This window comes from Uloborus diversus, chromosome 8 (assembly GCF_026930045.1).
Source record: "Uloborus diversus isolate 005 chromosome 8, Udiv.v.3.1, whole genome shotgun sequence".
Taxonomy (NCBI): domain Eukaryota; kingdom Metazoa; phylum Arthropoda; class Arachnida; order Araneae; family Uloboridae; genus Uloborus; species Uloborus diversus.
Window position 1 is genome coordinate 15239305 of NC_072738.1, and position 12963 is coordinate 15252267.

The following is a 12963-nucleotide window of genomic DNA, read 5'->3' on the forward strand; positions in this document are numbered from 1 at the left end:
GTTGATTGCACAGTCTTACAAAATGATTATAACTTTGTAAGACACACCCGTTTTAAGTTAAAAATAAATGCAACGAAATATTTCTCGAAACAAACATTTTTTTTTCATCACAAGTAGTGCAGAAAATGAAAGAGAGTAGAGTAAGTGTTATTTTTTTCCTCATACTAAAGGTATTAACAGTATGCAGTAGAAGTAAGAGAAAAAACAAGCAATAACAAAAGAACTTCCACGATACTGAATTCGGCATTAAATAAATGCAAGACAAGAAACATATCAGTCACAAAAATGATCTTGAAAATTATGCTACAAAAACGCGAGAATCGTGATTTTTGCATTTTTTACTCAGGATGTATCAAGGAGCTGAATTTGGCACATCTTGGTAACAAGATACTCGCCTAATCGGAAACTAGGGGCCCAGCCTTTGGGGAGTCCCCGGCTCGAAATCAGTACAGTGTAAGTTTTATAAGAGTTTTAGGGGGAGGAGGGCAGGGTCGTGCACAGAGGGGAGAAGTGACACCTTTGGAGGTCCCCCCCCCATGTAATCTATAACTGTACGTGAACGAAAATAAGGTTAAAATGCTGTTGGCATGTTTTCAAATAATAAATCATTAATTTTTATTATTTCTACAAAAATACCCTGATTTTTTAATGCTATGCTTAAAATTAAAAAAAAAAAAAAAAAAAATGGGGCCCCTTAGAAAGATGGGGCTTCAGGCCCAGGCCTAGTTGACCTGTGTGGTAATTAGTCCCTGGGAGAGGGTATACACCAAGTCCCTCTCCCCTTTATGGATAGGCCACTGAAAACATCTTTGCATATCTGCTGTTATACTCATGGTTTCTTTTTCTGGAAAAATAAAAAAAAAATTCTCTGCTCCCTCACTCGCGTTTGAAAATATGAACTTTTTGGGTAAGGTGGGAGAGTTAGGAGGATATTCCCCCTAAAACTTTCAAACAATCAAGAGCGATCTTTCGCTTCTAGTCTGGATATTTTTCAAAACTTATTTTTCGGTCTAATTTCAGAGTATTGACCTTACTTATATTTGGTGGTATCGGTGAAACCCCCCTTCTAACATTCTAAATCCCGTTCCGCAGTCATTTCGCTCCACTGTTTCCGCATCCATGTATATTTGGTACCGAATTCAGCGAGTTTCCAATTTTAGAGAGAATAACAAAATGAGCTTCCGTATTTTAGTTCGCGTGAGCGTAAGTGCGTTGTTGCTTGCTGACATATTTACGTCTTAAAAAATAAACATTCATCGCGCGAATTTACAACTGTCGTGCAACTTGTAGTTCGCAGATGTAACTCCCGCGCGCTTTATAAAAGAAAATCTCTCTTTCCCCTCAATTCAATGAGTAGAGGAAAGCTTTTTCTTTCTTTTCCAAAATTAGATATTTTTGAGGAAAGTTCACTAGTTATTGAATAAGAGAAAGTAACGGATTCACACAATATGTATTACTTTTATATGCTTGCCAACTGTGGTTACTATTTCTGTTGTACTCCCACCAGCTGATTAAAACTAACTTTAATTGGAAGCAGAAAAAATTTTGAAATTCAGATTTACTTTTTGCATTAGAAGCGCCCCAATGGGAGAGTGATCACCAAAAAATTTCTTACTCGGAAAATTTTGACTGACGGTCAGGAAAATTTGGTGACATAAAAGCCATATTGCAATTATTTTTCATCTATTTTTTAATGACTCATATCTCTTCTTATTTGATGTATGCTAGAAAAATGCATTTTTTCTTTCAATGTTTTCAAATATTATATAACTTATTTATTTATTTTTTCATTCGGAAAAATTTGGAGTTTCATTCGATAAGTTGAGAGTTTTACCCTTCCAAAAAATTAGGTTCGCTGCGATCTGTAGTGCATACTTCAGGTGAATTGAAACTGCTTCTTTAAGCTTAATAGTATTTCAAGCGTTTTGAGTAGGAAGAGATTGTGCAATGCTCATTTTCTGGGCGCAATCTGGAATCTCCTTGAACCTCCGTTGAATTATTTTCATCTATTCAAAATTATTTCTCCTGCTATAAAAGTTTTACTTATTCTCTTGTTTTCCTCATAAAAAGTAATTCCGTGTTTTTTACTTTAATTGTTCTATTTTTTAAAATTTTAGCGATGATAGATAGCAGCACTTAAACATAAGCAGGTTGAAAGCATGTCTTCAAATATCAGAGGTACTTGTGCTTTGAAAAAATATTTATCAACTCTGGAAGCTTCGAAATTGATAACATTGCTCCAAACAGTTCAGTTTACTGTAGTAGTGTAGGCAGGCGACCTGCCGCTCAAGTTATCTAGTTACTCAATAGATCGCGTGACTAAAATCAATTTATCTTTATATACAGTTTACGTTTGCATCATCTGAGTTAGAGCAAAAACACATAACTGGTGAGGTACAGGTATAGCGCCTGCTACACTAACTAACACATTGCTTTGAGAATTTTATTAACTCTTTCAATGAATGTTGGCTTCTTGAGGAAACGTGTTTTTTTTTTTTTTTTTTTGGAGTTAAAAGGATAACAAGAACTATTTTCGAACAGCAACGTCTCAAACAAGTTGGTTTGTCTTTTTGTATCTTAGAAACTCAGTAATCTTCGAGTTGGCTTTGAATTTGTTAGAAAATTCTCTGAAATTAGATTGGGGGCGGAGGGGGGGGGGGGGGCATCTGAATTATTCTTGTCAGTTGTTGTTTCAAAACTATTTGGACTAAAAATATTTTACAAGCATTAACCGGACTTTTAAAAATAATAAAAATGTATTTTAAAAGTGATATTAATTGAATACATTTTTTTTTTATTAGTTCAATGTTTTCAACAATTATTCAAACTAAATAAGCGAAATTAAATTTATTCCAAGCAAGGGACAAATTATAAAATATTGTGATCAAAGAAATGAAATTTATAAATTAAATAATTTTAGAAAAAATGAAAATGTTGTCAGAATTTCCTTTAAAATAACGAATGGATTAATTATAAATAAAAATAAAAAATGGATTTTTTTTCCAGTGATCTCCATACGGATTCCCCCTCCCCTCTGTATATTATTCTGTTGGAGCCCACGACGCAAGCTGGATAATCCGAACGCGGATAATCGAGAGTGTTGGCGAAGAGAAGAGGCCAGAAGATAACTTCCGAACTTCAACAAAAGAAAACAGGCACAAACTAAGTGAGTCTTTCCCTGCACAAAATCCGTCTACCGGATAATCCGCACGCGGATTATCGAGAATTCAGCGCGTCGCCAAAGAGAAATTTCGAGCCCCAGTTCAAGAAAACAGATTATCAGGTGTTTTACCTGCACGGATAACCCGCCAACCGGATAATCCGAGCACGGATAACCGAGATTTTCGTGCTTCGGCAAAGAGGAAAAGGTTGGAAAAGAGAACTTAGTGCCGGGGTCCCCCCCGCCTGTCTGCCTTCCAAAATTCTCTTCCCGCCTCCGACCTACAGAGTCAACTTGCTCTCGGAGTTCCTTTGGTATCAGGTAGCGAGCGCAAGGCCTGCTGGGAGGAAAGTGACTGAGAAGTCCTGCGAAGATGGCTCCTGGGCAAGGGCTATTGCTCGGATTGCTCTTGCTCCTCGTGACTTTGAGTGAATGCAAGAAAAAGGCTTCGTCCGCCAGTGACGTCATCGAAGAGGTGGACAGGAAGAAACTCGAGAAATTGGTGCACAGTGAGGAATACCTAGCTGTCTTTTTCTGTGAGTACGCATTCCATTTAAGTCGCTGAAAACGGACACCGGTTAAAAAAAAAAAAATCTTTTTAAACTCGTTCAAATTTTCTAGTCATGTGAAGTCACATTTTTTTGTTTTTTGCTTTGTTACGCCAAAATATACGATATGAGCTGGCAGATCGTCATTGGTGGCAGGCAAGGGAAATCTGAACTTTGAAAAATATAATATGTTTATGTTGGGGGATCTATTTGATGTTTTTTTTAATGAAATAGATATTTATCGTCAGGACCCCATAACCATTAAGGATCCATTAAGGACCATGCATTAAGGATCATTAGCCTAATAGGCCAACTAGGTCCTGACTTAGGGTCTCCACTTTTTAGGGGCCCTTAAATAGCTAAAAATTGTTTTAGCGGATGACTAAAAGTAAGGTTTGACTGCATGGGGGCTCCAAAAAATTTCTTGGCCTAGGGCTCCTGATATCTTAAATGGGCCCTGATCCTGTGCTTAGAGTTTATAAATCCAGGCTTGGATCCAAAGGGGGGTGGCTATGGGGGTCATGACCCCTTCCTCCTTAAGCGACTAAATAATGCCCTAAAGCTGCATATTAGGGGCTTAAAATGCTGCTCTCTATACTCTCATGATTGGTATAAAAACTACAATAAGTGCTCCAAATGTTTTTTTTATTATTAAAATGTTACATTTACTCGGCTTGTACAAACTGCATTATGATTTTAATGCCTAATACTAGAAAGAAGTTTTTGCAAATATACTGGATCACTAAATGTTTAATGTAAACCACAAACAATAAAAGACTTTTAAGAAAATGAAGCGAAAACATGTTGCCAAATATTTTGTGTTCAGTAATTTTATTTAAATGTAAATTAGTGAAAACAAAACAATTGTCAACATATTTCATGTAAATTCTAATACTCAATGCAACTTTGAAAACAAATGTAAGCTTTAAACCTTGCGGTCAATTAGGCCTTGGGTCTAAGCCAAGTTAACGAAATCAGGACCAATTGATCATGCAGTGGGAGCAATCCGGGGTCCTTGCCCCTATGCCCTGGTGACAATTCCTGGGGGTGGGAAAGAAAGATTGCAAATTCATCCTATTTCTGTGTGTTTTTTTTTTTTTTTTTGCATTTAAAAAATAGATATAAAGGAAGATGGGTAAGTGTGTAATTTCAAGTTTTTGCCCTAGTTCAGAGAAATCATAGACCCTGTTGATCCTATGACACTTTTGGTTTTTTCCGCCCCCAACTGGAAAAAATTTAAATTGACAGGTCTGTTAGTCAGAGACCCCGACTGTTTCGCTTTGAGGCATTTAGGGATTTGCGCCTCTATGAAGTATTAAAGGCAATACTCTTCAATTTTTTTATATTTCTTTTTTCATCTATGCAATGCGTACTTCAGTTCTTTGGCCACTATTGGAAAAATTTTACATGTGTGTTGCTGTTATTCTACCCAAGCTTTACCAAAAGTTATAGCTGAAAAATTGGGAATATTTTTTTTTTAATGCCTCAGTAAGCTTAAACACTTTATTGAACCAAAAAAAAGGAGGACATACAAGAGTGGATTCAACTCCTGGTTTTGGGAGGACTATAATCAGAAAGGGGGGCCCCGAAAGTGTGTTGTTAAATTGCAATATTCACGCACTAATAGGTTGTTTGGGGGGAATATTTCGAAATTTAAAACCCCTAAATTCAGTTTAAGGCTAAATTTGGTCCTTGAGAGGGGGTCATGACATGACCCCTCGCGCTGGATCTCAGATTGGGCACATTGCACCTTGCTTACCTGGAGATTTTTTCATTATCTTAAAGTAGAGGTTGACACCTTATTTCTGCACTAACTTAACAATGTGTACATATCTTTCCAAATAGTCATTATAATTTCAGAAAAATATTGCTTTATGCTCTAAATAGTGCATAAAAATTATGCTAACTTTATGCTCTAAATAGTTTTTAGAGAAATAAGGCAGGGAGACACATATAAAAACAAATTTTTGCCTTTGAAGGCTGTCCATATAAAATGATGTTGTACTTTTTCCCAACAAATTTGACCCTCCTCCCGCAAATTGTCAAAAAATACTTCATCTTACCCCCCCTCCTTGTCACAGTGATGTTCCCATCAATTTTTCTGTGGCTATCCTCCCAGTAGTCCTTTATGCACAATATGTGTATGCAATCATATACATAATGCGTCTAAAAATTGTTTGAAAATATACGGCATATATGGAGTATATGCTATGGGAATACCCCTGATACCTAACTGTTTTTCATGAGCAAAAAGCGATGTCATACCTCGTGTTAACCCCTCTGTCCCTCAAGCCTATCATTTGGGTCATCAGAGCGAGGTGTCAATTGACCTCCCCTGGATTTTAGAAAATTTGTGTAATTATGTATTTTGATAGCTTTTTCCAATCAAATGCATTAAATATATCCTTTGCCCCCCCCCCCCCCCAGAAAATTTTGAAATAACAGTCCTGCCTCCCCTATGTGACAAACTCACAATTTCACAAAAGCCCCCTTTCAAATTATGGCAGCCTTTGTGGACATCCCTTACAGAAATTAGTTACCTGTTTTTCTGGCCTATTTCAAAGATTCTATGGGTGCAATTATCCCCTGTCTTATAGAAATATTAGCATTTAAACGTCTGCATGTGCGTTTTTTTTTCCTTTTTTCATGCCCAATATGGGTTATGAGACTCATATACCAGATCCGTCCACCGGCCTCTTCCATTTTTGTCACTTAACCTTTTAAATGCCGTATTTCAAATTTTTAATTTTTACTTTTAATTTTTTGCTTAAATATCTCAATTTACCTCTAGTATAGCTAACCTAAACATGTTTTGGCGAAAAAAAATTTCTAAATAGGGTTTTCAGGATGTTCCCATTTGGGAACATCAGCGTTTGGAATGAAGTAAACGGGAGGATTGATCTCGAAACTTTATTACTTCGAAATGGATGAAAAAAATATGAATATTTTTGTTTATTTTACATACTATTATACTTTTCTCTTCTGAATGACACTTTTTTTCCTTATTGTCCATGGTATTGGGGGAAGCAAGATGAACGGAGTCTCTTTTCACATTCAATGCCCGTTTTCGCACGTTCTTCTGACAAACCGTACAACGTCATTAAGTGAAGGGGACAAGATAATGGTTATCTGTTTTTCTATTCAGAACAGGAAGATGTGATTTAGGTTCAGGTCTGCTTGACACCTTCACTGAGAGTTAATATGATATTAGCTAGATGTTGCATATAATCCAGAGGAAGTATTTTGAAAAATAACTGCAGAAGATCCATTGCCTGAAGCTCGGGGAATTTTTTCAGTCAATTTTTTGAGTTTTTTCCCCAGAAGATTTTCTTCAAACTTAGCATATTTTTTCCACCTGGGACAGGGTTCTTGTTTCGGCTTCTTTGCTTTTGGAGCCGAGAATGAGGTTGTGCTTCCCTTTTGATATCCTGAATTGTGAAGCTGATCATCTGAACTATTTGAACCTGTATCTTCATCGCTAAGCGTCAAGTCAACCTGGCCGCAGACATCTTTAGGATAAACTTCATTTAAGGCTTCATCGTTTATGTGTTCTTCATCACTCAGACTTGCGTCTTTATCAGGTAGCAAAATACAAAGATCATGCTCGTGTTCGTCATCAAGTTCGCTGTCGGATAAGCTGTGGAAATAATCTAACGCAGCTTCTAACGTTAAAAACTTGCGAGGCATCTCTAGATGGCTGTTTATAGTTCAAAAACACTAAATAGATTAAAACTACATCATTCTGAGTCTAAAAACAAAATTGTTGGTACATATGAGACTTGATAAAAGAAACAGAACGCACGTGAGCCGAGTAATGAAATGGAATGATGAAATGAGACTGGTCAAAGTTCATAAAAGGCCCTTATCTTTACCTACCCGTCAGTCACGAGATACATTTCAAAAGTGTGAAACGCATACAATTCTTAGAAAGTAAATAGGGTAGAAAACAAGAATTCCAACCCCGAAAACGTGATTCACTTATAATAGAGAGAATGCATGAAGGCGGGTGTGAAGGTCATATTTACAATAGAATAGTGGTGGGAAGGGCAAGCTGATTGATAAAAAATGTATGTTCGTGAATGAAAGAACCGAACACGTGTATTCAACACAAAACAGATCTTCCACAACAAAATATTTGAAATAAAGAGGAATCACACTCAAACTCCGCGATTGACGAAAATCCCCCTCAAATAAACGTGTCAGTTCTTATGGAAATAACTCACAAGAAATAATGATTGGAAATATTTTGTTAAGTTGAAATAAAATATATGTCCTCTGGCTACTAAATAACGCCAATAAAATATTTTTTACATTTTTTTCTTTAAAAGCAGAGATAGAAAAACTTAGACAAATTCTAAGTTCAGAAACTCAGTAAATTTGACTTTAATTTCAAGATAAAGGTTAAACATACTTTAAAAATTAAGAATACCTAAAATAAATTCATACTGTTATGTGTCATTTCAGAAAATATGACAAGTCTAAACAAGTAATTAGGTTACTAAAAAAATTCACAAAAAAAATGTTCCCATTTGGGAACATCGGCAGGTAAAAGGTTAATAAACATGTGACAAAAAATATTATATGTGATACAGTGCAGAACCTTTTATCCGGGAACCAAAAAACTCGGGAAACCAGTAAACCGGCAATTTGTTGCCAATTTTCCCACGATTTTTTAAAAATACAGTGGCTTCCGTTTATTGAAATCACATTTATTCTGAGGATATTTGATTTAATTAAGCAGCTGATTTTATAAACTGGCATCCGTACATTTCAAAAAATGAAAGGTTTTGAAGTTTTAATTCGCTAATAGCGGAATGATTTACTCAAAATGCAGTCGTCATTTTAACTAAAACATGCGGTAATTTTTTTCATTTGTACAAAGGTCTTAAAATATTGGCGTAATCTTGTTTGGTTAACAGAATTGGAGAGCAGAGACTCAATATTGTTTGAAAGTTTACAAAATGTTTTCTAACTTTTGACATTAAATTTTCCTCTTTTCTCTAAAAGTTCGTCGTATATCATCGAACACTTGTCTGACATGTATTGAAGAGGAATATTTGGAACTGAGATTTCTTCATCTTCTGGGACAGATTCCTTTACTGCTGGGTGCCTCTTCATCAATTTTTTACATATGATGTCCAAAAGTTTGATTTTATAAAACGGCGATAGTGATTTTATTAAACGATGGTTGTAACACATGCTTTGATACTGCAATGATTTTGTTCTTTCAGATTTGATTTTAAAAAGAGACTGATTTTATAATCCAGTGATTTTATTAGTGGTGGGTACTATACTTATTTTTGGCAATTTTTGAAAAATTAAAGCTTTGAAATACCTAAAAGAGTGTGAATGGTTTCTTTATAAATATCATATTACTCACGTATAACTCTGGAAAATGTTTACAAAAATGAACTTAATGGCTGAAGGGTTATCATTTATGCAGGGCAAAATTTCCAAAATATTTTTTGGAATTAAAAAGTACACTCGTAAGTCTGAATTTTTTGTGTTTTATTTCAACTGAAAACTAAAGAAATGAATATTGTTGCATTCTAATGCAATATTCTATTGAAAGGCCTGTAATTAAAGCCATTTAGAGTGTAAGTGATGACGCGAAAGTGCAGGAAATGCCGAAAACCATATTCGAAAATTTTCTGGATAGTTGATTGTGTAATCTAGAAATCGTTAAACGCAAGACTGTAATAAGGCTGCTGGAACTCATTTATTAAATTTCTATTGGTATTAACTTAATACAAAAGCAATAGTTATCAATAACTACCGTAATCGCAAGCACGAAACCTTTACAAAAAAATTTTAAAAGAGGAAAAAAAAATGCATTCACGGAAACAAATTCATGTTATACTCTATTGTAGAAAAATGGCATATTTAAGTTCAAAAACTTGTTTCTTGCCCTTCTCTTCATTTTCTTTCGTTTTAAAACATCGAAAAGTGGTGGGTTTTTTTTTCAAACTCTTATGAATAACCATAGGCGGATTTACAGGGGTGCCAGAGGGTGCGCCTCAAACCCAAAATTTTTGGTTGGGTTTTGAAAAAAATTAGTTTAGTATATTTCACTCCGAAATGCAGTTGGGGGAAAAAAATTCATAGCTGCTATACTAGTAAATTTACTTGAAGCCAGTGTATCGCCACACGTCGCTAGTGCAAGAAAAACATACCTGTGCTCATATTAAGAATTAAAGTAATTTTATCCATTTGGAAAAAAAAAAAACCCTATTAAATAATTTCATGCAAATAAAGACACTTCTCAAATAATTTATTGTTCAGTGCTGTGTTATTGTATAGAAATAATTGCATGTTTTGTAATTTTGTATTTATTCGTATATCAATACCAATTCTTCTATTTTGAAACAACAATGGATAATAAAGTCCCCCCCCCCAAAAAAAAAACATGGCTATTGCAAGAAACTTTATCAGTAAAATCTACACCGAAATCTACCGAAAACCAACATTTTTAAGGTAAATTTTCAAAAAATTTTGAAGGAGGATTCCTGGACATTTTGCTACAGTGGTGCATCCAGGGGGGAGGGGGAACAAGACTGGTGACCCTCCCCACAAAATGCTGAGTAGATGTTTTAAAAAAAAATTCTTTATTATTGAAGAGAAGAAAAGTCCTCATTTTGGGAAAACGCAGTTATTTTACAAAAAAAAGAATGTTGGGGAAAAAAATCTTATCTTTCAAAAAGAAATATTGACATTTAAGTTTTTCAACAGTTTCAGATTATGGCCGGCGAATTGTGTGCCTCCTCCCCCCTCCACGCACAATCCTCTTTCTTTCATATCTCCCCCTCCCTTTTTTTTTCATTTTTTTCTATTTCGTTTTCATTTTTTCTATTAGTCCTCAAAATTTTTCTTTTTCAAAGCCCTTTCTCCAGCCAAAGTTATTACAGAGTACCTCAAATTTCGTTTCTTGGGCTCCACTTTCGCAAAATTTCATAGAAAGATCTTCTAATCACCTAAATACATTGAAAATCGTTTAAAATTGCGTTCGAAATCGAAAATCGTTTAAAATTGAAGCTCTAAAAGGAGCTTCAGTTTTGAAAAACTGCAGTGTCCCTAACGTTATGCAACATGGTCTTACACTCATGTGTTTAATATTTTAATTTTGGAAAATATTCGAACAAGGGCCTCCGACCCCTTTCTCTAATATCATCAAAGAGTTAGTATTTTGGTTTTGAAAACTAGTATTTCAAAATATTTAAGTGGGAGAATCCTTTTTTTTAATACCAAGGAGTATTGCAGAAGAACTTCATTTTTAGGACTTCAATTCGAAAAATTTCCAGGGGAGAGCTCCAGAACACCCCATCCAGTAACAGCATCAAGAATTTTCCTCTAGTATTTTTGGAACTTCAATTATGAAAAGTTAAAGAGGTAGCGTGGGGGAGGGGTGGGGGGTATATATTTCTATTTTCTATCTGCTTTTCAAAAAATCAATTGGAAACAAACTATGAGTCTCATTCCTAACCCAAACTATAAATATGGACTATAATCACATTTATACGACTAAAATTTCAAAAAATAGCCTTGGAGCCACACATACCTTCCTTGCCCCTAAAATATCACCAAGAACTGTAAAACTGTTTTCAAAACTACTATTTCAAATTTTTTCTGGGGCATGAATCCCATTCCAAACCAGTAGCTGGATTCACCCATTGCTTCTAATATCAACTTGCGTTTAAGACTTTTTCTGCAGTTAGAAATGTTAAGAATTGCCCATCCCCTAATCTTACTAAATATGGTTTACATCGCGTTTTTTAGACTTAAAAGTGTGTCCCGCCCTAAAATTATTTTCTGATTTCGCCACTGCCTTGTTATTTCGGGAATACCCCCCCTCCCCAGGTCCCAGTTATTGTTGCACCCCCAAATATTTCGGTTTAAATCCGCCTATGTGAATAACTTAAATTTTTTGATGTTTGAATTATTCTCTCACTAGTATGTTTTAATATTTCGATATTTATAAGCATTTCTGAATTATTTTCTTCTTAGTTTAATTTGTATTACTATTTATTATAGTAATTTCGTTTTTATAAACAAACCGCCAATAACACTTTTTAGTGCTCTAGAAAACGGGGAAATTCAGATATCCAGAATAGCAATTGTTCCACATTTCCCCAATAACTGGTTCTCAACTGGAATATATTTTGTGTGTGAAATTATCTAGATTTTGTTTTAATAACGAGCTTCAGTTAATTTTACCAGCTTCAGTTGCCAATTCTAATCCTTGTATTCACACATATGGTGCGAGGCTTAGGGGGGATGTAATCTCGTATTAGTCGTCAAAGGGAGGCACAGAGCCTGAATGTTTGAGAACCCCTGCTATAAATTATGCCATACAACTGAAATGTGTTAGAAATAGCGAGAGTGGCCACTTAAGGGGGGGGGGGATGGTGCAGACTGAGCCATCAAAATTTTTAAGGCGTGTGTTTTTAGAAGTATTTTTCTTATTTAGGGGTAACTGTTTTTCTGGGGGGTCTTTATGACTGTTAGGGGGGAGGGTGCCCTTGCCCATTGAGGGAGGCACCTTTGGAAAGAGCTAAATATAGAATTCTATTTATATACACTCCTGTTTGAAGATTGCAACACCACGAAGGACTTATGTGAGTGAGCTGAAAATTGCAGGAAGTGTAAAGTAGGACATGATATGCAAATGATTAGAATTGAAGACCAGTAGCGAATGCGTATGCTGAGCAGCGCCCTCTGAACGGCGGATCGAACCAAATATAAATAGACGGCTGTAGCGAGGCGTGTATGATTATCAGTGGTTATATGCTAGAGTAAACGTTACTGAATCTTTACTATGCCTCTTCGACGAAAGAAAGCGAAATTAGAGCAAATTTCGATGTTTGAATGGGGCAGAATCTTCGGCCTTCGTGAAGCTGGATCGTCTTATCGTGCAGTATCCGCTCGTGTGCAGCGTAACAGCAGCACAATCATGGGTGTTTGGAAGCAGTGTACGGACGAGGGTCGGACAGCTTGGAAATCCGGGAGTGAACCCCAAAATGTGACGTCAGCTCGCGATGACAGACACCTGGTGCGTATGGCGCTGACGGACCGCGCAGCTTCTTCTAGACAATTGGCAGCACAGTGGTCAACAGCTACAGGTGTGCTTCATCAATTCGGAGACGTCTGCTGCAGCATGGGCTGTGCGCAAGGATTCCTTTATATAGGAGTGCGACTACAATGGGCCACTGTACATAGGAGCTGACAATGCTGATTGGCAGCAGGTCGTCTTTTCTGATG

At 36.0% G+C, this 12963-nt stretch overlaps 1 protein-coding gene across 1 annotated transcript in view; it reads left to right on the forward strand.

The window, feature by feature from the left end:
* Positions 1-3533: 3533 nt before the first annotated feature.
* LOC129227940 (uncharacterized) overlaps positions 3534-12963 on the forward strand; it is a 94997-nt gene continuing 85567 nt past the window's right edge. The window contains exon 1 of the mRNA XM_054862563.1: positions 3534-3696. Within this exon, the coding sequence (XP_054718538.1) occupies positions 3534-3696 (163 nt within the window). The remainder of the gene's footprint in view (positions 3697-12963) is intronic.